Source organism: Centroberyx affinis, unplaced genomic scaffold (genome assembly GCF_046629955.1).
Source record: "Centroberyx affinis isolate AG114_WGS23_722 - 3 ecotype Tasmania unplaced genomic scaffold, CSIRO-AGI_Caff_v1 ptg006087l_1, whole genome shotgun sequence".
Taxonomy (NCBI): domain Eukaryota; kingdom Metazoa; phylum Chordata; class Actinopteri; order Beryciformes; family Berycidae; genus Centroberyx; species Centroberyx affinis.
In genome coordinates, this window is record NW_027283098.1 from 152,214 (window position 1) to 178,319 (window position 26,106).

Genomic DNA, 26,106 nt, shown 5'->3' on the forward strand with positions numbered 1-26,106 from the left:
GACATAAATAAGTGAACTGAGAAAAATGTGTGACATTTAACCGTCTTTCCCAACACGCCCGCCTGAACAATCAGGCTGTGAAGAGGAAGGAGCGTTTGATTTGACGAGCCCGTCTTCCCTTCGCTCATCGCCGACATGACTGACAGCTTTGCAAAACAGACAGGTGAGCCAGGCCAAAATAAAACAGAGGAAAATAGAACTAGCCTTTGCCTATATGTCACACCAGGGTCAAACAGTAGCAGCGAGTTTGTTTTAACCTGCTTGAGGTACCAGATGGGTGGGGTTTAATTCAACAGAACAATTCAGACAGTGTTCTTTAAGTTGTCAATCACAGAAAAATGTACTTCCCAATACATCTTGTATTGCTTTATGTGGCAAGCCCCACCCATCTGTCCCCACCCATTTGTCTTTCCTAAGGTTTGACAGATCTGGGTTTTTGAAGGTCAACACTGATACCAATATTTTTGGGTGGAAGTTGCTGATATTGTGTGCAGTAATATTCAATATCTTTAAATTTGACCATCTTCATACAAGAAAAATACAAGTATTCAGTGTCCCCCCCCCCCCCCCGAATTGTATTCTTGTCAGGGTGGAAAAGCCTCTGAAACAGCATTTAGACCATCAAGGGACACTAAATTCACATTAAATTCATTTTCGGTGGTTGCAGTTTCTTAAAGCAGGTTGACCCACCACACCTATATAAAGTTAGGGGAAACTCTGGGATGCATTTCTGCCTTTAAATGAGGATTTCATTTACAAAAAATTATTATGAAACAATGAAATGATTGTAAAAACATGCAAAATTCATTGCAGGTTTTACTAACTCTTTTTGGGGAGGAACCTCCATCATATCCAAGGTGGACGATACTGACAATTGTTAATAAAAGCTCAATATCGGCCCGATAAATCAGTCTAATCCTGCTATTTGCTCTACATTTAGTGCCATCTGCAAGAGGAACAACATACAGAAGAAGCACGGACAATCGCTGCCTTGTCATTATGTCACAAACTCTATCTATCTGGCAAAACAAAAGCATAAAATAGTATTTCTGAGTATTTCCAGATGCAGTCTGGCCCGGTCCGGCCTGCGCTGCTATGCAACCTTTCCACAGAGAGGACACAGAGCGCCGCAGCAGTAAACACCTGCGGGATTTCTAAAAACACAACTGAGACCTCCAGTGTTAACGTGAGCATGTGGACAGCGAGTCAAGTGTGTGTGTGTGTGTGTGTGTGTGTGTGTGTGTGTGTTGCACTGTGTCGTCGCTTAAACAACTATAGCACGGCATCTGAGCTATCCTAAGGCTTCATGTCAGCTGCTGGAAGAGTGAGGGGGTGTCAGTGGATATGAGAGAGTGAGAGAGAGAGAGAGAGAGAGAGAGAGAGAGCAAGAGACCGAGAACCAGTAAGAGAGAAGGAACTAGAGGGGAAAAGAGAAGAGGAAAAGACAAGGGAAGAGAATGAGAGAGAGCGAGAGACACTGACAAGGAGCGAAAAAGAGAGAGAGACAGAAAGAGAGAGAAAGAGACTTAGAAACCAGAACGAAAGATAAGGATAGAGTCCAAGAGAGAGAGAGAGAGAGAGAGAGATAAAAGACAAGAGAAGGGAATGAGAGTGAGAGAATGAGTAAGAGCGACAGAGAGAGAGAGAGAGAGAGAGAGAGAGAAAGAAAGAAAAGAGAAAGGAACAGAACAAGACAGCAACAGATAGAGAGAGAGAATAATTGCAATTTTCTATTGTTCAATTACTTTCATCATCGGTCACTTTTTTTTGGATTATCACTGTTTTGCTTTGGCAACAGATACTGAAGTATTTAATGCCAATAAAGCTCATTTGAATTGAAATTGAATTGAAAGTGACAGAGGGGAAGAGAAAGAGAGAGAGGAAGAGACGATGACAAAGAGAGGGAGAGAGAAAGACGGAGTGGAAGTCACTCAGGTCGGCTGTAAAACACATCACACACTGCGGTGGAAAACAGACGGGGGGGGAGTGGACCGTGACACACACCTTTAACCCACATCCAACCAGGCAAGGTGCACAAGTCACTGCTGCTGGGTAAAAACATTGTGTCTCCAAACTGCAGCACTTAGGCCACGCCCTCTGTCCTGATCACCCAACATGAGCCGAGGATTCAAACCAGCAACCTTCCAGTCACACACTCTCTCCTCTAACCATTAGACTGCCACCAGCCCAGCCTGTTTAATAATATTGATTATTATTATAATATTATTATCAGGCAACGCCACTGTTTGTCTACCGCTACACCACATTCCTACGGCAGCCTGTAGAGGACATACACAAACACTGTTTTTTCTCTTTTGTTATGACAAGATAACAAGATAATTGCTGTTTTCACGACAGTGTTTTCTTGTCATAACGAGATGATATTTTAGGTCTCTACAATTGTGAGTGTGAATTAATTCTAGACTGTTGTGGGAAGCCAAACAATAGCAGAAATAGCATTTTGTCTTTCAATTAGGGCTGGGCGAAAATTCAATATTATTGTTTATCGTTTTTCAGTGGAATCATATCGTGATGATATGAAGATATTTTAGTATCGTGACACACATTTCTGCTGTCTAAATTGATGATGACAAGCTAATTTTACTTAAAAACTCTCATAAAATGAGGAATGGTAGGAATATTATTTGAATATTTCTGTTTTGTTTGACATCACACCTAACATTACCATTCGGTTCAATGAGAAGAACATTAATTTGATTATTTAACATGATTTTGCATACATGAACCATATCGTGATATATATTGATATTGAGAAAAATCCTTATGATTATCATGATATTGATTTCAACCATATCACCAAGCCCTACTTTCAATAATAGTCAATTATACAGCAACACCATGGCATGCTAACATATGTGTTCTAGCCATCAGGTTAATTCACATGATGAAATAAGTCGTTATGACCAGAAAACGACTTTTATTTTGTCAAGATAACAAAGTAATTAAGTCGTTATGAGGAGAAAATGATTTGTTTTGATGTGATAAGATAATTAGATGAGAAAACAAGTTGTTTTATTGTGATAATGAGGTAATTAAGTCGTTATCTCGAAATAACAAAAGAGAAAAAAAATCTTTATGCATGTCCTCTACGGACTGCCGTCCATTCCCCATGCATTCACAATGAGGGACTCTCTCCTGTCTATAAGCAATGGGAAGTTTCCACATTAATTTGAATGACCACATGTCATTCATATGGGCGCAGCTTCCTCTCTGAGTGAATCGTTCCTCTGTACTGAACTCATAAGTCCTTTCCCTGTCAGTTTGATAGATTACTGCAGCACCAATCAACCAGGCGCTCTGTGTTCTGCTGGGACTCACTACAAGAGAAACAAGTGAATTTAATAGACTTCTTCAACTTAACAGATGCTCAACCCAGTTTACACTACAGGAGAGGAGGAGGGACTCATTTGCCCAATTACAATCCTTCACTCATTGTAATATAATGCTTCTCATGCCACCATCATCTGCTTTGCACTATTGCATGTCTTTTTGGTATTGTGTGGACTTTTTTCACTTGTATGTGGAAGATGCCAAAGGAAAATTTCCACTCTGCTGGACTTACTTTTACTGCACAAAAACAGATATTGATTTTGTAAATATGGATGATACACAAAGATTGAGTTGGCTGTTTGCTTATGAAACATTTAGATTAGCTAGTTACCTGGAGAAAGCCTGGGAGATGAGAAAAAAAGCTTTTTATCAAGATAAACTGTAAGTTTGTAGCAGTTCTTTTCAGTGTATTGTTCATTTGAAACCTATCATTTCAAATATGTTTTTTTTTTTTTGCTATGTATCACCGGAAGATGTATGTTTTGTAAAATGATGGTGTCCTGTAATCCCATGTGGGATGGGCCAGATGTTTGGCATGACACAGAAATAAAAATAAACTATTATTAAATTATCTTTTTTTACACCGTTCAGGATAATTTGGGGTATAATTCGGGGATTAGTTGTACATTTTTATGTTACACTTTGTCTGCAAATCTCATTTCTCTTATGCAACAATAAAGAATGGAATGGGATTAGATTGAAATGACTGAAGTGGAATGAACAGCATTGAATTTAACTGAACTGAACTGAACTGATCGAAAATATTGAAATAAAACCTTTGACGTCCAGAGAGTGGCTGAAACCAAAACACCTCTGGAACCACATATACCTTACGGGCCTGGGTTTAATTCCAACAATAACCTTCGTTCCTGTTCCTCTTTCCCATCATTCATGGCGTGAACAACAATAGACTCTCATTCACCTCCTCTAAATGATTTTCAGCAGATGCTCTTTGTAGCCTTTGTTTAAGCCGGGGCGATAAATCAATAGTGTCAGTGTTGTTGAACCCGTCAGGCCGAGCGTTCACAGACACACCCCGGCAGATCGGATAATAGAACATGGGAGAGGCAAGCTCCTGTTTCGTATTGATGGAGACACCGCAGTCAGCGCAGAGGGCAGTTTGGGACAAACATCTTGCAGGTGCAGCGTGTCATTTAAAATACACAACATCTCAGGACGTACTCTTAGGGTTAGCACCTATAGAAACCTGGCTTGGATGTTAGCAGACTGAAATTTCAGTTCTACAAACATTTCTCTGAGGCAGAGTACCGCCCACACGGTGTGATCGACAGGTGATCTCTGGGAAGCACATGCAAAAACACCACAGCAATGAGAGTTTCCGACCAGGAAGAGCCACATAAACTCCGAATTATGTGATCAAGTCAGAGAAACCATGATTGTAGCTGCAGCAGGAATTGGTCGAGTTGTGGCGTCATCTCTCTTTCCAACATGGCTGAACAGAGCGCAGAGTCGTACGTGAACGTAAAAAATTTCATTTCAAGTACAAATTTAAAACACATGGACATTCCTTGCTAGTGCTACGGCATTAAATTTCCTGTGGTATTTACATTCATAATCCCCTTGAAATAGACGAAGATTGCAGCTAGGCTATCGCTAGCTCGACTGGGAGTCATTCCTATGTTCCCAGGGTCCTATGTTCCCCAGATTTATATGGCACATAATGGGAACAAGACAAAGGGTCCTATGTTCCCCAGTTCTAGGGTTAGGGTTAGAGACCTTCAAAATCAAATAAAATGATGACCATTGGTTTTGTTGTGTTTATATAGCTGTTTTGAAGCCTTGTTCCAATAAAAAAAACTGGATAATATTTATGAAATATTTTAACTTGAAACGGGTCAAATTTGACCCGAACACAATAGGAGGGTTAATGTGTGTTAACAGAATATTGAACTGGGGAACATAGGACCTTGGGAACATAGGACCTTGGGAACATAGGACCCTGGGAACATAGGACCCTGGGAACATAGGACCCTGGGAACATAGGACCTTGGGAACATAGGACCCTGGGAACATAGGACCTTGGGAACATAGGACCTTGGGAACATAGGACCCTGGGAACATAGGACCCTGGGAACATAGGACCTTGGGAACATAGGACCCTGGGAACATAGGACCCTGGGAACATAGGACCCTGGGAACATAGGACCTTGGGAACATAGGACCCTGGGAACATAGGACCCTGGGAACATAGGACCTTGGGAACATAGGACCCTGGGAACATAGGACCCTGGGAACATAGGACCTTGGGAACATAGGACCCTGGGAACATAGGACCTTGGGAACATAGGACCTTGGGAACATAGATACGCTCCCTCTCGATTGCTAACATTAGCCTACAGGGCTGGCAATGTGTGGAAACAGGTGAGGAAACGTTCTCCAATTTTCCGACCATAAAGTACGTGAACGCAAACTACTCAGATGGCGGAGTTGTGACGTATTCCCGTCTCAGAGAAAAGTACGACATCACTGGAATGCAGATGAGAATGTTGCATATTAGCTCTTTGATCTCAGTGTGGGCTATTCTGCTACAGCACAGCAGGGGCAAAGACACAGTTCCAACTAATGTTTTTTTTTTAATTACACCCATCTATTCAGTCTGGCTTTTATGTAGTGTTTTATAATTTTATGGTTTTAGTATTTGTACTTATTTTATTTATTATCATTATTATTTATTTTATTCTATTTTGTTTTATCAACGTTTGACTCTTGATCATTATTATTTATTTTATTCTATTTTATTTTATTTACATTTTGCTGTTTTACTATAATCAATTTATTTTGTGTAGTATTTCATCATTTTATTTTTATCAATATTTTTATTGCTTGTATTATTTTTTTATTATTTATCTTTTATTATCTTAACTACCCATCTTTTATTGTTTTATTCAATTAACTTTTTGGGATTTTTTGGTTGTTTTGGTGTGCATTAGTCTCTAAATCCATTTTTAACATCCTATGTTTTGGCAATAAAGCACTTTGAATTGCATTTGATTTGTTTGAAAGGTGCTATATAAATAAAGTTTGATTGATTGATTGATTGATTGATTGATTCACTGGAGCAGACAGGAGTTCACTGTCTTGCTCAATGGCACCTTGAAGGCAGTTGGGGTTAGGAGCGCTAATCATTCACACTCATTCACAATCCCTGTCCAGAATCTCCCAGGGATTCAAACCCTCCGGTCACCGGCCTGCTGCTCCAACCTTTGGGCCGTCACCTCTCCACCGGCTCCATCCTGCCACTCCATCAAACTAAAGGCCACACTGCTCGGCATGCCATGGTACGCATTTCTAATCCAGTGTGCTTTGCAGAGCGAAGCCCACTGGCACATAGTCAGTTCACTTAAGTTAGCGTGTACATAGGCATGCTGTGTAAATGTTGTTTATCTGTTTTACAAGCCGGGAAGCATGAATTTACATGTCGGAAAAATTATAAGGAGCTCTCAGGCCTCAGCAGAGTCTCTGGGTTTCAACACATGAATTACAACTAATCACAGCAGCGATCCAACACCCTCCTGTCCTGTATACTGTAGTGTAGGTCCTGTGCAGCTCAATGGGAAAAGCATCACACTAACACTGGTCTGATTCCCTGTACAGCGATACAGTGAGTTCAGGTGTGTCTTGGCTTTGTGTTTTGCTGAAGTGTTCCTCAGTACCAAAAGGTTCGTTATTCCACTGCAGTATAGAAAAAGAGAGATTGTACAGTAAAATGGCAAAATAGCCATGTACTGTAGCTCAGTTTTGGGGGGAATTCAACTTTATGGAAAAAACTCACTGCCAGAGGTTTGGGGTTCAAATCCCGCTGAGGCAACCAGTGCACAAAAAAACAAAACAAAACAACAATACATGCACTCATGGTACCATAACTAAATGGCATTCATTATGCAGTATAAAATCAATTCATAAGCACAAGCAGGGATGTGATCTGGCCTTTTCCATCAGAAGTCAATGGAAGTTTTGAGAAACCTGTGACCCTAAAATAAACAGATAAATCTCATCTCTTCATGAGGCACAGAGCAGATTACAGTGAGCTTACATTGCGATTTGCACATAAAGCTTCACCGAGACACTTTATCCACTTTGGATTTTCCCCCTAAGTGGGTTGAAAATGTTATATCTTAGCAGAATACTTTCTCAGATAATGTAGTAACGTCACATTATTACATTTAGCAATTATAACTTGTTTTTAACTGATGATGTCATTATTATTAATGTAATTATAGGAGTTATATACATTCTCCTTTTTCCTACAAGGAATACATTGTTAGTCAATGTAATTATTCCATCAGCAGTTAAAAATATGTTACACATTATTAATAGGCCTATAGCCTATAGTAATGTGGTGTTGATGCATTATAGAGCCATTTGTGACATTAACAGGTTTCATTGCCTTTTCAACCCATTTAGAGGGATATTTTCCATTTGATTTTGACCAGTTTTTAAATTATCCGTCATTTATTTATTGTATATTATCAGTTGCCACAAAGTGCGCTGCCTGAGACTGCAGGAATGTGAGATACGGCTGGTGTTATGAAGCTGTCAGGCCCGAAATAGCAGCAGAGAACACGTGTCTACGGCTGCTTCCAGATCAGTTCAGCGGAGCCGTAATTAGTCCTTGAGGAGGACCAGAGGACTTTTTAATAAAGCAGATAACAAGCGGCTGGCCCGCAGGTTCAGAGGGCTGGAATGAGAAGTCAGCTTTAAAACAAAAAGCTCTGCAGAGAAAACACAAGGGACCAAACAGCCGCGGCGAACTTATTGGATGATCTGTGGTATCAATTACAGCGGCTAAATTTGGCATTTTGTAAACCTCAATATGAAATAACGCAGCTAGGAGGCAAGGCACTTCAGCGGCACACTTTTCATTAGCTTTCTGCTAAATGAGAATATTCAAAATCACAAAGTTTGCTTTCTACTCACGTGCAGCGAAAGTCGATAGAGCGAGTTTTGGTGAGGATGCAGAAAGCGGTGCAGATGCCAGTCCAGTCAATAAAGATCTCTAATCCGGTTTGACAAATATTGCACTCTAGTAGTTTGGTAGAGATTAAACTTGAAGCGCAGTCACACTGATCTGGAGTCCGCAGCAGCTCCCGCAGTAACCGGCCGGACTGACACCGGAGAAGCCGGAGCCACACCGAGGCCAGGAAACTCACTGGAGAGACTAAATATAGAAAGCAGTCAGGGTTCAACACACACACACACACACACACACACACACCCCAGTTTGGCACTGGCTGTCACCTGGCCGGGTTAAAGGTCCAGCCTTAGTGAGCCTCAGTAAGAGCCACAGGTTTCACTTCGGCTCAGTCTGGATCAGCAAATCACTCTGACATACCTGACTGTTCTGATTTATGATATTTACTGTCGTTATTCCACTATTTCATACTGTATACATATTGATATTTTTTATATTTACAACGTTGTATTTATACGTACTTATATTTTACACACACACACACACACACACACACACACACACACACACACACACACACCGGTATATACAGTAAATACATGTATTTGTATTTTTTTTATATCTACACTAGTCAAAAGTTTGGACACACACATTTATCTTTATGTTTACTATTTTTTTCACATTTTAGAATAATAATAAAGACATCAAAGCTATGAAATAACACAAATGGAATTATGCAGTGAAAAGTGTTAAATCAAAACTATCTTCTATTTTAGATTCTTTCTTCTAGAAGTAGCCGCCCTTTGCCTTGATGGAAAGGCAAAGGCTTTGGAAATAAATTCATACATAGGATCAACTTCACTATTTATATTTGTCTAAGAAACTCATTTCAAAGCATTTAAGCAGAAGCCTTTAGATCAAAATGGCTTTAAGAGAATGAAAAACATAGAACATTCAGTCAGGTGGGTCCAAACCTTTGACTGGTAGTGTGTTATATTTACTCAAGTTATATCCAGCCCAGTTCTGGATTTGCACTGTCAACTAATAAAAAAAAAAATGTATCCTCTGTGACAGATTACAACTTCCCATCACACTTTAAGGGTGGAGGATTCATCTAGGGACATTGCTGAAACCATATCAGTTTGTGCCTGGTGGTGGAAAAAAAACCAACTGATTTCTGCTGGCCATGTGAGTCAAACTGAACGTCTGGAGGGTCGCTGTTACAGATCCCGCTGAAGACATGACACAGAGGTCAAAGTTCACACAGGCCGCCTCAGCAGTCGAGGAGAGTCACTGAGCTCTGTGTGAAGCTCCGGGTCTTTTGACGTTCTGCTGTGTCTTTTGTAGAGTTTGAGTAATTTGTCCCATGCAGAGCCAGAAAAAAAAAACATTTTCTAAACATAGGAGACATTGTCAGCTGTCAATTACAGTAATAAAATGGCAAAACTAAACACACCAGGTTTATACAAAACACAGAGAATATAGAATAAGGTACATACATAAGATTGTATCGGTTTATTGAATGAATGAATGGATGAATGAATGGATGGATGAATGAATGAATGAATGGCTTTATTGATTTACTAGAAGGTCGCAGCTCAGACAGCACTGGTATCTGTTGCAGAACCTGGTGCACTGCACGTGTGAGGCAGCCAAAGCTACTGAAATGAGCTTTTTTTGGGGTTTTTTTAGTTATGACTTTATTATTATCTGACACACCTGGCTTCCACATAAAATTACAGAAAACCCCTGGCAAACAAAAAGATCTACTGTAGAAGAGATCTTTTGTCCCGAGTGCAATTAACGTCATTAACAAGCTGCACTAATCTCCCCCTTCACTTACTGATGTCATGTGATTTGTTTCATTGATGTAATGTACATGGATGTGATGTTGTCTTTTAAATGGCGAGACCAAAGACCATTTTGTTGTATTCTATTCTGTTCTATTCTATTCTATTCTATTCTGAAATTAAAAAAACAAGAAGTAAAACGACAAGGAACAGAATGAAGATGATGAACAGAAAATCAGAATTCCAAAAAATGGCATCAAGAGAATAAGTGAGTAATTGTTCCAAACTTGAAACGTCAGATCTCATTGAAGCAGTCAACGGTGCGTTCACTGACGCTTGGAAAGTATCAGTACTACAAGTGAGCACCAGAGGTCAGTGCAACATCATCCAGCAGAGAGACTGCTGGTCTGAGCAGCAGATGAGGCTGCTGATGCCTTCAGGCAAAACACTGATGCTGCCATAATGATGAATGAGTGTTTTGGTCTTTATTAATCAAAGGAAAACTGATGGGATGTTCATGCTCTTTTTCAGCAGCGTCTTGCTTCACTCACACCATCACACACAGGCACATGTCTTTTATTTTTATTTGTTTTGTGTGGAATATATGTTTTTTTTTTTTTTACATTTTTCTTATTCTTATTAGATTTTATGTTGACACCTGCACCAAGAGAAATCCCTTGTACAGTGTTCTTGGCGAATAAAGTTTCTGATTCTAATTCTGATTCTGTACAACCTCTTCTTCTACTGTTGGCAACTGGGAGCTGCCCAGTATAATTTCTTCTTCTACTGTTGGCCACTGGGAGCTGCCCAGTATAATTTCTTCTTCTACTGTTGGCCACTGGGGGCTGCCCAGCATAATTTCTTCTTCTACGCCACTGCAGCTCCACTGGGCAGTTGGAGGTGAGGTTCCTTGGCTGTAGTGAGAGTTTCTAATTTACTTTCCCTGCCCAGATTCTCCCAACCGGATTCAAACCGAAGCCTGCTGTCTTCTTCTGCCTTCTGCTACTTTTAAAATACAATCAGTTACAAATTATTGACTACCTGATTTTCAAATGAGTAACTAATTCTCTGAAATACCCAAAATTAGCAAGGTAATATGATTACTTTCAATCACTTTTTGATTATTTTGCCTCCATTTTCCAATTTATAACACTTCCTTATCCAAACACTTCTTTGGATATTGCTATTCTCATAGAGTGCAAATTATATCAATCCAAATTTTTTTTTTCTTTTACCCTTAAACATGTTTGTGTGATCCAACAGGTAATCTCCTATTTTTCAAAAGCATCTGCATTTTGATTGCTGTGTTAATTACAGTAACTGCAGTGTATTACAAATATCATTTTTTGGACTCAGATTACTGCGATGCTCTGATGAAGGTCACTGACCGAAAGTTTAGCACTCTTGTGAATAAATTATGTGATACTTGCAGTGGAGACAGTGTGTGGAAGTCTTTCTTTTTGAATGCTGTACTCAGATGTTACTGTAATCTGAACTCAGATTACTGTAATCTGAGTACAAAACATCACCTTCCCATCCACTTCACTACGGTAACATTCCCTCTGCTGTCTGCATTTTGTAACAGATTACAGTTTTGTGATGCTTTTACTTTAATCATGACACATGCGTTCTGTTACTGGCCTTTTTGTAATGGTCATTGTTAGCCCACTACATGCATTGTGTTATTCCCCACCACAGTCTCCAGATGGGTGTGTTTGGGGTCAAGGCCGGTCTGCTTAGGGCCCCCAAGAGCGCTTGGAATGTTTTTTGTTTTTTTGTGATATATTATATTATGTCAATGGTAATCATACAAAAATGCAATATTATGTTAACGGGCTGGCTAGCTAATACTACTGGTTTAATCAATTCCTGCTGCCTCTGTCAGAGCTGGTGTCACGTTCATGTGCATTGTGCAGTCAGTCAGACTAACGTTAGGTTACAGTTCTCTCCTCTGTGTCGATGCAGCAAAAGAGTAATGTCGCAAAAAAGGACATATCCTTCTGGAGCAGAGAAAAGAAAAAAGAAGAAAACAGAAGATGAGAAATCTAAGTTATTTGATTTTAATTGGAGTTGATTGTTGTTCTGCACTTTTGCACGTTGCAAATTATTTAAACCGAAAGCAATTAAAGTGGTTAACTTGTTTACAGTAAATGCATTGTCTGCTGGTTTATTTTGTTACTTTTCAGTACACCATGTTCAGTATTCCACTTAGTACTGTATCACTTTGAATATTAAAGTGCAAATTAACACCAGACCACTCTTGTGAGTTTGCTACCTTTTAAGATTAAAAACCATAGAAGGGTAGAAACATGTCAGGCTGACATTCGTATGATGTAAGCAACACAGCTACAACTAATAAAATTGATAATGGGTGCGTTAGATTTACAGTAGGTGTGCGAATGATCAAGCATTGACAATAGTCAATAGTAGTGGCGGGGCCGAGGCAGTGGGGGGCCCCCAAATCAAATTCTACTTAGGGCTTGGGTTGGCTCTGTTTGGGGTCTCTGGGGGGAGCGTGGACCCGTCTCTTGACTCATCCTCCTCGATATTTCGTCTAATCTAACTTTAATTGCTTGGCCTCAGCTTTCAACTTTACTTTTAAAGATTCATTTCCTAAACTACTTGAAAGCAGTTCTGCTCTGTTGGCTCTACAAGGCACCCGCAGGGCTTCCAACGATGGTAATTTCTTGATGAGGTGCTTACTCACCCAGATCAATTCTCCCCCTTCTCGTCATCTCTCCATCTCCCCCCTCACCTCCTCCTCCTCCTCCTCCTCCTGCCCGGCCCGACACATCCTCCAACACGCATCCTGTCTCCAGTGAAGGGATCGGTGCTGTAAGCCTATAAGACGCCCCGAGTAACAGCCAGCTTTCTTTCTCTCTCCCCGTGTGTGAAAATGTCATGTGGAAATGTCATTGGCAAAAAGGCAAAAAGGCATAATGAAAAGAATGAGTCAAAGTGGAAGAATAGCGAATAAAAGACAAACAGCGGTGAGCTCGGGGGTGAAGTTATTACATCCAGCATGTGAGAACAGGAGCCGGGTCTGTCTCCGGAGCCAACTAATTGAGCTCGGATGAGTGAGAGTAGACACAGGTAGGTTCTGTGTATGAGTGCGTTGTTCCCCCTCTTCCGTGTGGATGACTATGAACAAAAGGCCAGGCTCTCTCCCTAATCAAGCTAATGGAGTGGGAACAAGCCGGTGGCTGAAGGAGATGGGCAGCGACAGGTAGAAGGGCCTGAGGGGGATTTAGAGAGTCGGGGAAACAGAGAGGAGGACTTCAGCCCCGGCTCGGCTGGCTGCCTCTTGATTGACAGGACGCAGGACGATAAAAAGCCCCGGCTTGTTCTGTCAGATCCATTAGCAGGTGGTTCGGGATCCGAGGAGCACACGGCAACTTCATGTTACCCATCCACACTGCCAGAGAATAACCTCGGAGACTAGAGACTGTGGGTCTGCGCTAGAACCGTTTGACGAATAACAGGAGAGCAGTACAGAGACACTAACTTCTGCTGTTTCACTGTGTTTTACTCTGCTGTGTCTGTGTTTGATTGACAGTCGACATCTGTGACCCACGGCTAAGATGACCCTGCAGAGGAGAAGGCCACAATGGTGAGTGAATCTGGCAGTGATGGAAGAAGTACTGAGATGTTTTACTTAGGTAAAAGTAGCAATACAACAATGTAAAGATACTCCATTATAAGTAAAAGTCCTGCATTCAAAGTTTTACTTAAGTAAAAGTACATAAGTATTGGCAGCAAAATGTACTTAGAGTATCAAAGTAAACGTACTCATTATGCAAACTGTCCCCATTTAGAGAGTTATATTCTTCATAAATTATTGGAATATTAATACTGATTTATTGACATACATGTACATGTAAGCAGCATTTTAAAGTTGTCAACGTGAAGCTAATCTTAACAATTTAGCTATACTTTTGGGTAGTCTAATCCAGTGGTTCTCAACGTGGGGTCCGGGGACCACCAGGGGTCCTTGAGGGCGTTCCAGGGGGTCCCCAGCAAATTGATGAATTGTTAAACTTCACCATTATATCATTTACAAGAAGTTAACACATACAGAATGTAGAAGAATGACTATCATATTTTCACTGTTATCTTTGCCTACAATACAGATAGTCATAGAATTCTGGACAAAATCACATCTAACAATAAAAATATTCTCAGATTTGGGTCTGAGAGACAAATGGGGGCCCATGGCCCTAATGTGTACTAACTTTGGGGTCCTTGATATGAAAAAGGTTGAGAACCACTGGTCTAATTTATAACAATGCTATTTTATAGTTATTTTATAAAGATGATCAAATGTTTTAAATATAAAATATTGATCTGAAAAGAAACTAGTAGCCTAACTATAGCTGTGAAATAAATGTAATGGAGTAAAAAGTACAATGTTTCCCTCTAAAATGTATGGAGTATAAGTACAAAGTAGCATAAAATGGAAATACTCAAGTAAAGTACAAGTACCTCAAAACTGTATTTAAGTACAGTACGTGAGTAAATGTACTTAGTTACTTTCCACCACTGGAATTTTGAGAAGGCAAAACACTCAAGAATGATGTTGTGATTGTATTTCTAAGATTATTTTATGGGGGGCATTTTGGCTTTATTTTGGATAGTTAATGTACAGTGAGGCAGTCATTACAGCAAAATAAGCCCCAACAGAGTGAATCCGCTTGGCATCAGGGGCTCGATCACCGTCAAGGGGCTTATTTCACAATAATGACCGGCTCCAGGTACATTATCCTGCTTATTACACTGCTACTTCACCTACCAATGACATCAGCTGGACTAAATATGGGACTAACGGGACTCATTTGTAGGATTAAAGGTAGAATTTTTCATGATTTATTTTTCCAAATAGACTATGGCTCAGGATAAGAAAAACATTCTTCATGATGATTTGAAAATAAATGCAGTTTAGTTGAATTGAATTAGTTAAATTGAATGAATGTGAAGACTAAGTCGTCACAATACTGGACCCTGATTGGCCGTCAGCAGCAGCTCCTCTAAGTCAAATGAGGTAAACCTGCTGAGTGGAGGCTTCCAGTTCAAATGCTGCAAACTGGCCTGATTGAAAGTAATTCTTTAGTCAGGAGAGCCAATCAGGATCGAGTCCAGTTGTGATGCGTTTCCTGGAGTTAGTGTTCAACAATGCAGTGTAATAGGACAATTCTCTTTCAGCATCCACCCTGCTGAAGTGTCCTTCAGCAAATCACTGAAGCCCTATCAGTAGCTGAGCCTGACCTCTGACCTCTTTGGACATTCCATGTCTCAGTTGTTTAAAGATCTTTCTTTAGCTGCATCATCTCATCATCTCCATCTCTCCTTCACGACTGAAATGGATTTAATAAGTGAAATCAATAAGGTGTGATATAGCTCTCACCTGTACTCACTTGATCGGTCCATTTTTTTGTCCACTCAGTGTTCTCTGAGAATCGTTTTGAACCCATTTTGATCCCATCATCTTTGTGATTCTTTCTTTCATGGCAGTGTGAATGTCACAGCTGATATGACACAGAACAAGTAGTTTAGTTGAGGATATACACAGGAATGTCTGGGCATGTGGAGAATACTCACTGATCAGCTTAATTGCCATTGAAATTAATTTCCTAAGCAGAATACATCGCCTAAATTTTGACAAAAGGTACAATGTAGATATTTTATTCTGAGTACTTGACCTGTCATGTATGATGATGATGATGATGATGATGATGATGATGATGATGATGATGATGCAGTTCTTAGGTGAAAACCTTGTAGCCTACCTCCAATTTTGGTGAGTGATTACTGATTAATGATTTGAAGAATTACAGTGTCCTCTGTGGGAGGAAATGTTAATAATAATAATAAAAATAATTAAAAAGAAAAAGAGTTTACGAAGCACTTTTTAGAGCATAAAAATACATAAAAACTAGAGACTACATAAAAAGTAATGAAACAAAATCAAATTAAAAAAAGACCCAAAGAATTAAGAAGAGTTATTACAGAATGCAACTGGGTTTTAAGAAGTGATTTAAAAACGGAACCCTTTGAATTACGACCCTTGGGCTCATGAAACCCTTTTAAAACCCTTGATAATAATCATCATCATCATAATCATAATTTAGTTTCCTTAATTCCTGAAAACCTGAGTTTTTTGGAGATAAAAGACTTTCTCCAGGCAGATGTGACACGTTCCTGAATGTACTTTTTCACATGACAACCTGATAGGTTACATACTGTCTTAACACATTAAAGGTGCTGGTTATATACAGTCTAACACATTAAAGGTGCTGATGTATTCTGGAATGTATCTGAACTTCTTGACACCAGCAGGTCTGGTCTGGTTCTGTCCTGCCTGGTGCTGTGGATCTGTCTGCAGCCGGACTCCCTGCCCCGAGCCTCGGCCGTCAACCTGCGGCGCTTCATCGGCTGTGCTGTCCGGGAGTTCACCTTCCTGGCCAGGAAGCCCGGCTGCGGGGGGCTGCACATCACCACCGACGCCTGCTGGGGGCGCTGCGAGACCTGGGAGGTGAGGAGCCGGGCGGGCGGCTACTGTACACACACACAGGCGGGAGCAGGGGCGTAATGTAATTATACCCAAGCAACGCTGACAACTTCACACAAAAGAAATTAGCCTGCCGTTTGCATCAGCTTAAATCTGAAGCAAGAGAGACAGAGAAGATGGATGAGAGCGAGATTCAGCCAGCTGGCCAGCCAAATAGACACAGAGACAGAGAGAGAGAGAGACATAGAGAGACAGACAGAGAGAGAGAGAGTGAGACAAATAGACACATGTGCAGATAGACAGGTGATCCCCACAGAGACATTCTGTTTTTGCTTGCCCCCTCCACAGGGAGGTCAGTGCAAGGTCTACCAGTACTGGCAGGGATTCAGCTGCTCAGTGCCAGACAGAGAGACAAAAATACAAACAGATAGATAGATAGATAGATAGATAGATACTGTAGTTGCCTAAGCAGGGGAAAATATATTCTGTTTTTAATTCTGTTCAGACTGCCATCACTGTCACATATAATAAGTGGCTGGATAAGTCTGAAGTGTAAACCCTGCAGAAGAATAGAGGCGTGCAGAAGGCTTTGGAGAGCCGTACATTTGAAATCGAGTTAATGTTCAGCAAGAATAGAAAGCAGCACGGAATCGAGAAATTGAAGTGACAGTAGTAGTTTTCTTAACAATGCCTCAAGTGCATAAAAAGCGACGATTGGATTTCATAACTCGCCGGGTAGTGGTTACAAAATTCTGTGAAATCTCAAGTTTCATCGGGTTCATTGTATTCGGTGACAGGAGGCATTAGGAAGCTCGTGGTTCTTTCTGCTTTATTATTGCAGTCCAGTGAGTATGCATGTAGCAGGGCCTGGCTGCTTTTGTGATCCCCCAGGGAGGAAACTCATCTTTTCACCTGCTCCCTGCACAGAGAGGTCAGAGCGCAGCGTCAGGATTCGATGTCCTGCTTTAGGACATTCTGCGGGACAGACACTGGGAGTCACGGAGGATCAAATCTGGGACCTTATGGTTTTACAGGACGAGTCTCCACTTACAACCACACTGCCCCCGCTTCAGCATTTACATTTTTACATTCTAGGCCTTTGGGTGAGACGTTCTTATCCAGAGCAAAATTCAATTACTGCAACAGTAGAATAAGATTAAATTCCTTTCATCACCAACATTACAAGCAATCAATAGAGGCTTTTGCAGCTGCGTCACAAATCTCCCAGCAAACTCGGCTGGTGCTATCACAGAGATCCATTGGTAAATTGGTTGTGTGCAAATATTGGCTAAATAAATAACAACCAGGCAAGAAAAAGAGAGATACCTGAAAATATTGTTGTGGTGTGGTTGTGGATCAAATCAGTAATGCTATAATTAAAAGTGAATAATCTAATAAAGTAGATTTGTTTCCAAATTCAGGTTACTGTGATTCAGGAAACTGTCTTGTCTGTGGCTCTTGCCCCTTGGGTCCAAAGCCCCATTTCATTAGTCATTCATTAGTCATGACTTGACTTTCCCTCGGTACTTGGTGATACATAGCAGCATACTATGTCGTGCGAGTGGCCACTTGTAGAGCAGGAGGCGGGGCCAGAGCAGGAGGCGGGGCCAGAGCAGGAGGCGGGGCCAGCGCAGGGGGTGGGGCCAGGTCAGGGGGCGGAGTCAGAGGGGCAGCAGAGTAGAAAAGGTAAAAGGTAGAATTTTTTCACATTACTCAGCATCTTGGTTTTGGGGACTATCTTGGCATAGTTCTGTGATTATATAGAAGCGAATTAGTCTTTTTTTTGTGTTTTTTTTCCAGAAGCCCGTCCTGGACCCTCCCTTCATCGAGTCCTACCAGCGAGTCTGCACCTATAACGAGACCCGCCTGGTCACCGTGCGACTGCCCAACTGCTCGGCTAACGTGGACCCGGCCTACACCTACCCTGTGGCCCTGAGGTGCGACTGTGGAGTCTGCCTCACCAGCACCACTGAATGTATAACCTCCGTCTGACGCTCCCACAGGACCCACACACACAAATCTGAACAGGCGGAAGACAATTTAAAAAATCATTAATTTTTCTTATAATGACTGTTACACAATCAGGATGGGAATCTAATCTGTCGTTGTATGTGCATATGAATGTATGTAGGCCATATGTTTTATGTGTAAGTATACATGTGTGGGGAATGTGCTAGTGTTATGTATGTATGAATGTAAGTAATGGGAGCTGGGGCTTTTGAAAAACTGAAAAACTACTATCTAGTCATGCTAAGTTATCTAGGTTAGCTAGTTAGCTAGCTGACCTTCAAGTTCAAACTAACCATGCTAGCCTATAGCTATCAAGGTAAGATAGTTAGCTAGCTGCTGACCTTCAACATCATGAATGCCGTGGTCGTGAATGAATGAAAAACATACAAGTCATTGTCATTTATATATAAAGTTCTTCTTTGCCATTCAAGTTTGGCAGTTAGCTAACTTGCACTCTAAAACATGTGGTTCTTTGGTTCCGCCCACTGAGGTTTAACTCAACCACTGAGATTAATTCTGCTTCCAGAGCAGCTCTGAATCCAAGAAATGTTTGTAGAACTAAAAACTCAGCCATTGTGTTGCTTTGTACATGACAAAGTTCATGTTAGTTTCCTGGCCTGCTTATAATGTAATCCAGATGTACTATTCAATAAATTCAATATGCTATAATAGTTCAGTGGATCATAATCTCTCATTTTTCAGGGGATTTCTGCTTTATTCAGATGCATACAATCAACAAAAAAAACGTTTGACTCATATGTTACAAATATATGGTTTGCACCCACTAACACTTATTTTAATTAAAGTAATCACTCATTGAACCTAATTTTCTCTATTAAAACAGGCACAGAAAACTAACAAAACAATTATTAGTTGGATTTATAATCAAATGTCATCCAGTTCCCTTTTGAAGGGACTTCTGCTTGATTGAAGGACATACAGTGAAGTACATGGTGCACAACTTGGACTGTTGAACTACCAAAACATCTATTGAACTCTCATTTCAGCAACCAACACAAGTGGATCACTTGTGATTTTAAATGGAAGCAGACTTCTTTTTCTCCCCCAAAGGAGACATTTACTGTCACAGGGGCTCAAACCTGGGTCTTCTGGGTCTCCCTCCTCACTATGCCACTTAAATTGAATCTGACAGTACATCTGGTCAGTCTGTCTGTGCAGGCAATACATGTACACATATAAACATGATATAAATTCATATCATATCTTCATATCTCTTCTTTAAAACTGCAGAATACCACAAAATATGTCACAAACTTTCCTCAGTGCTTCTTTTTTACCTTCAAACTTTTCATCATAAACAAAGCAATCAGTGTGAGACTTGCAATTGCTGTAATTGACAAGGAATAATTAGTCTTTGATGGGCGCCTAATGATGTGACCGCTCGTTAGTGCTTAATTAACCAATCTGAGCTCTAAGGCCAAATTTCCTGCTGGTTAGTCATCAGCGGCAGGGCAGAAAAACAGGCCTTACTAAGTGTTGTTATTCATATGATTCCCAAGGAGAAAGGGCTTATGTAATCCCTGTGTGCTCACGTGTCACTAAGGGGATCCAGGGCTGAGGGGCGTTCTCATGCTGCAGGAGGGATGAGGAGCATACAGTACTGCCATGATATGAACTCTGTCTCTCTGTTTCTCTGTCCGTCTCGTTTTGGCTGCGTTCACACCGCAGGCCTTCATGCTCAATTCTGAATTTCTGCTCAAATCTGTTTTTTTTTTTTGTTGTTTTTTTGGATGACAGTTCATATCTATTCAAAGATGTAACCCATATCTGATACCAATATGAACTGACAGTGATGCCAAAAAGACGTGTGTGCACCAAATAACAATAGCAAAAGACGTTTTTGTACCTATGCTTCTTCCACTTGTTTCAAACACATTTTAAGAAAACAAAAAAAAAGTGTGTCGCACACTCTAGCTCCATAGAAAATATTCTTTATTTGATGACGTTTTGGCCCTGAGGCCCTCTTCAAGTGAGACACTTAAAGGTCCCATATCATGTAAAACAGGACTCCCCTTGCCTCTTTGATTATAAAGGAGTTGGATGGTCTATCTAAACATGGTGAAAGTATCAAATCGCACGGTCGCCAACTAAATCCACACAATCCATATTAGAAAAGCGAGCCTCTAAACGAGCCGTTTGGACTTCCGTAACTTTGTGGCGTCACAAAGGTTCGCTCATTATCATTTTTGTAAGAAATAATAGACTTTTCAAAGCGGTTGAGCGGTTGTCATTGTTTATTACTGGAGAGTTTTCCCTACCTGTAGCCGTCGGGCCGCGGCGTCTCACGTTTCACTCTTGAAATGGTTAGCCAATCAGAACAGAGGGGTTGTTAATATTAATGAGCATTAAAGACACGGTGACAGAAACAGCCTGTTCTTGGTAAGGCTCAGAGAGATGCTGGAAAATGAACGTGGAGAAATGGATTGAGAGTGTTTTTGGTACATGACACCACACACACAGCTTTGAATGGACCTCAAGACACAAAATGAAACACTGGAGAGTGGAGAATATGGGACCTTTAATCTTGAAGTTAAGGCCGCAGCTTGGGCCGAAACGTCATCAAAGAATATTTGCTACGGAGCTAGAGTGTGCGACACACTTCTCCTTGTTTTCTCCTGTCTACTTCCAGTGATCAGCACCTCTCAACAGTTGTTGGTGTGCATTACCTCTCTACTGTATTCAAACATTTTAAGTCACACTATGTGGCTTCGAGTTTTGACTGAATTGAGGCGTCTCCCTAAATACCGACCAAGTCAGCTATTTGTCTTGTGTCTTGTTGTCCTCCATGCTAACGCTGACTCAGCTAAGCTGCCAAAATTATGACAAACGCCTCAGGTGAATAATGTAAGATTTACTGGTTGTCATGGAAACTGACAAATTCTGATTTGAGCGTTCAAATACAAGTTGCATGTAGGTCTCATGCCTCAGGATCTGATTTGGTGCCACATATCCATGTGACCCAGATGGGAATTGATAAAATGCAACACCATGCAGTTTTTTGCTGTTCCCACTGATTAGAAAACATCTGATTGGAGTCACATGGGAGGAAAAATTCGAATTGGGACACTTTCAGCTGCAGTGTGAACAGAGCCTTTTTTGTCACTCTTCACACACACATCCATGTTCAATATCTATCTATCTTGTCATTGACTGTCTCACTTGCTCTATCTTTTTATCTCTCTACTTCTCTCTCTCTCTCTCTCTCTCTCTGTCTCTCACACACACACACACACACAAACACGCACACAGAAGCTGGCAAGGATGTTACTCATAAAAAAGTGTTTTCTGTTCTCAACATTACATCTCCAGACCTCAAACACATGTTCGATTACACTGTGTTGGCTGCAGTTTCCGCACACAAAGCAGAAAAAAAGGAACAAAATAGGTCAATATTTAAAATATTAATTTTCATCACATATTCACATTTAATTTCAAATGAATCATTGCAATCATGTAATTTACATCTTAATTTGAGGCTGTCAGTAAGTGAGGAGGTAGACGTTCACAGTAGGATCAAATGACCTTCTGCTCACTGGGCGGACGGCCTCTAACCAGCAGGTCGTGTAGATGAGTGACACTGAGTGAAGATGAGTCATCGTTATGACTCACACCATGTCAGTTAGTGCAAAGATAATCATTAGGTGTTATAGATTGTGTTCTTTTTTGAGAAGCCAAATCAGTACTTTCCTTACAGTCCTTTGCAGTCATTGATTCCAGCCTTTTTTTTTTTTAAAGCTAAAAACTCAACTCACACAGTAGAGTGTATTGACATGACTGCCCTATAACAGGAAACAAACTCTAAACATAGAGGGTGAATTACTAAGCAGGGGCGGTCTTAACATTTGGCAAAGGTAGGTGACTGCCTTGGGCCCCAGAGGGCCCCACAAAACACAAGAATAGAACTAATGTAAACTTGTGATTACTAATTAAACCTGCAATAAGCGACAACAAACCTTATAACCAATTCTGAACCTAATATATGCTATATGGAGATTTCATTGAGACATAATGATATAAACCAATAGCCACACACTGTTTTCTCCTCTTTTCTAAAGCTTGTCCGCTCCTTAACGAAGCTCCTCTCGCTCCATTCAGCAGCTTTTCATGTTTTTAAACTAGCTTGTCTCCTCCCTCGCTGTTTAAAATCGGCACTCTCCCTAAACATTTTGTCAGAATGGCAGAATCAATGAAGTGAGCAAGTACACTTGTTAAACTAGTAAACTTGCTACCTGCCTCTTCACTTCACTTCAGCGGTAGAAAGATCTGGCAAAGTGAGACTTCTCTGGAGGTGTGGTTAGCTGTACCTACCTGGCCTCTGTAGTGCAGTGGGCAAGTGTCTTTGCTGTGTGTTATTTACAAATGTGTTGCTGTTTCTGTCGCCCCCTAGTGGTCAGAAAATTGTATTTATTGCAGCTTTAAAAGAAATGTACACCCCTCTTTTTGTTACAATAAATTATTTTAATCTTGACCTGAGTGTCAGTATGTTGAAACCAGTCAGAATAAGGCAGATCACTGCATTACTATCAAGAAAATGACACTTGATTCTACAAAATTCTTGAAATTAGTTGATTTGTTTTGGAAACAAGTGAAATTATCAAACCCCATTGGCAGATTTTTTCACTTATTTAAGAAAATTACGATTTTAGGACTCAATAATAGACTAAATGACCTGTTAAGATGGAGATTTTTTGCAGTGCAGTACCATACATTTCCATTGGTAGCTAGTACCAGGAACCAAACAAAAGACAACAGGTTGACTCAGTTTGCTGGACTCTCTTTCACAGTGTACAACAGATAAAATGACAATAACGACAATATGCCATTTCATGCAAAGACAATCCTCAGCAGCCATCGATTCTGCCCACTTTTTTTTTAGCAGCCCACAACTCCACTCACAGCAAAAAAAAGCAGTACCTTATATTGACAAAGCTACCCAATACCAGGAAACAAAGGGGAGAAAATGTGCAAGCAAACACCGAAGAGGCTTTTAAAGGGTGAACAGAAAAGGGCGAGGTTAAAGGCAGAGAGGAGAGGTTAGCTGTCTGGGCTGCTGGCTCTCCGGGGACAGGAGAGTCGCTCTAACAACCCCCGTCGACTTAATCGTTTCTGACATTACCACTTCCTCCTTGGGCCGGGGGATGGGGGGGGTGGGGGAGGGGGGGCCTGGAACAGCTCTTGGCAGGAGGAGGAAAGAGGAAGTGGAGAGGGAGGAAGAGTGAGGAGGAGGAGGAGGCTCCACATCAGTGTCACCATGGACAGAGGTTCTGCAGCCTCACTGGAAGGTTTCCTGATATGTGGAGGGGAGACGCAAGGTGTCCAGAATGATGTGAGAGACTGACCAGTTATTTAGAGTGAAATGAGTAGCCTACTCTGATCATTTCCACATTTTTTAAAGGGGCAGTACATGAGATTTTTGACTGCCCCATTGCACAAAATGGCCATACTACGTATATCTATGGGGGTTGATAGGGGTGTCACCAGCTGCTGAGATTTCTGGCTTTCAAAACTCACTTTCCGGCCTCGCGCTTCTCATCCATTGGAGTTTCAAAACGCTCCCAGTCCCCTCCTCCACTCCGACTGGAGACTGCTCAGCAATGGAGGACGGTTCTTCTAGCAGGTGACCGCAGTTGTAAGACGTTTCAGCCACAAAAGCTACAAATCCTCACTCTCAAACCAAACCAGAAGGCACTTGGTAGAGCGCAAACCTCCACCAACACTAAACAACTCTTAGAACTGTAGCTTCCATAATGGATTATGTTTAATTGTTTCTCTCCTGGGTTTGATTTTACAACAAAACAGAAGCTGAATGCAACGCTGTTCAGCGGCCGACTCGGAAGTCCCAGATGTCGGACTTTCCCATCATCACATGAATGCAGCATAATAGTTATGGCTGAAAAAGCTGGCGGAAAATCCCGGATCCGAATCACCACCAAAATCTAATTTCATGACCAAGGGCTATCTTGCCACCAAATCTGAGCTAAATCTGTTTGCAATTTTTCTTTTCCAGACATCTTGCAGACAAACAAACAAACAAACGGGGTGAAAACATAACCTCCTTCCAGCTTTGGCAGAGGTAGAAAACAAAAGCATGGTGATAAATTACCTCTTCACTAGACGTTTCTGTTGGACCTCGGCTCTAATTAGCTAGCTTACTTCTCTACTGTGAATTACAGGTCATGATCCTTGGGTGGGTAGGGTGCCAGAGACTAGTTATTTGAAAGACAGACTCATTTCCCATTGTGGTGTTTCATCTAGTAAAATAACCAAAACAAAAAGCATTATATCCAGTTTTCTTCACTGAAATGGAAAGCTCAACTCTTGAAGTAATTGTGAACAGTCATCATGAGTTGTGGCAGAGCTGCCAGGTTATCATGTACATTAAAACAAATTTAATTGACACCCTTCAAGCCAGTTAGAATGGAGTTTTCTCCCAGGCCGGGGCGTAAAAGGTCAGAGCCAAATGTCTCTATCTAGGCCACTGATGCAGGGTCAGTTTCCCAATTTTCCTCGCTAATGAACTGTAGGTTGGGATTAAGGGCAGGTAAACTGATTTGCAGTCAGAGTTTAAGGGCAACTTCCCCTCCGCCGCCTCCCTCCAGCCTGACAGCTTCCAACTGGAGTTATGAATTATACAGTTGCTCCTGCAGAGACCCGGGAGGGCCGGGGTCTGCACGCACGGGGCCGGGGTCTGTGCGCACGGGGCCGGGGTCTGTGTGCACGGCTCCGATGAAGAGAAGGGCAGAGCGGCACGCTGTCGTCAAAGCCGGAGCAGGGAGTCGAGGCGGTGTTATGGTTCCTCTGGGGATCCGCTGAGCCTGAGAGAGATATCGGCTTTATTATCTCTGACATGTGACACGACGGGGCGAAGTTAGCGGGGGTGAAGGAGGACTGATGAACTCGCTTCTGTTGGAAGAATATTTTACATGCTGCATTTCTATGAAGCCAGTGTCTATAATACATTATAATCATACTTATAACACATTATAATGCCATCATAATGCATTATAAGTATAGTTATAATCATGCATAGACAGTTATAATGTTTTATAACATTACTCATAATCTGTTATAAAGCTTTTTCATTTAAGTGGTAATAAAAAAGCTTTACAACAGATTGTAAGTAATGTGTTTATAATGTTATAAAACATTATAACTGTCTATGCATGATTATAACTATACTTATAATGCATTATGATGGCATTATAATGTGTTATAAGTATGATTATAATGTATTATAGACACTGGCTTCATAGAAGGTGTTACCAATGTGTTTTTTTGTTTTTTTTGAGGAAAAAACAGAATAATAACTAATAATAATAAACAGTATTTATATAGCCCCCTTCATACACTGCACAAAATGACAAGCTGTCCAGTGATTTTAACTTGTTTCCAGACCTATCAATCTTATTTCATGATATTTTTAGTCAAATTCTCTCACTGCACTGCCTGGCAGATCATCTTGCTGGTTTCACTTGATTCATGCCAATATGACTTCT

The 26,106-nt window shown here is 41.0% G+C and overlaps 1 protein-coding gene across 1 annotated transcript; it reads left to right on the plus strand.

The window, feature by feature from the left end:
• The first annotated feature begins 15,775 nt into the window (after positions 1 to 15,775).
• gphb5 (glycoprotein hormone subunit beta 5) lies at positions 15,776 to 18,571 on the plus strand. Its single transcript, XM_071512099.1, has 3 exons — positions 15,776 to 15,837; positions 16,408 to 16,603; positions 18,380 to 18,571. Exons 1-3 carry the CDS (start codon positions 15,776 to 15,778, stop codon positions 18,569 to 18,571), a joined length of 450 nt encoding a protein of 149 aa, XP_071368200.1.
• The last annotated feature ends 7,535 nt before the right edge of the window (positions 18,572 to 26,106 follow it).

Excerpts from the sequence above, each read along its gene's own strand:
- gphb5 (XM_071512099.1), top strand. The coding sequence starts at position 15,776 with ATGTATGATGATGATGATGATGATGATGATGATGATGATGATGATGAT. Across the intron at positions 15,838-16,407 it reads GATGATGATGCAGTTCTTAG|GTCTGGTCTGGTTCTGTCCT; the intron begins GTGAAAACCTTG and ends TGACACCAGCAG. Across the intron at positions 16,604-18,379 it reads GGCGCTGCGAGACCTGGGAG|AAGCCCGTCCTGGACCCTCC; the intron begins GTGAGGAGCCGG and ends TTTTTTTTCCAG.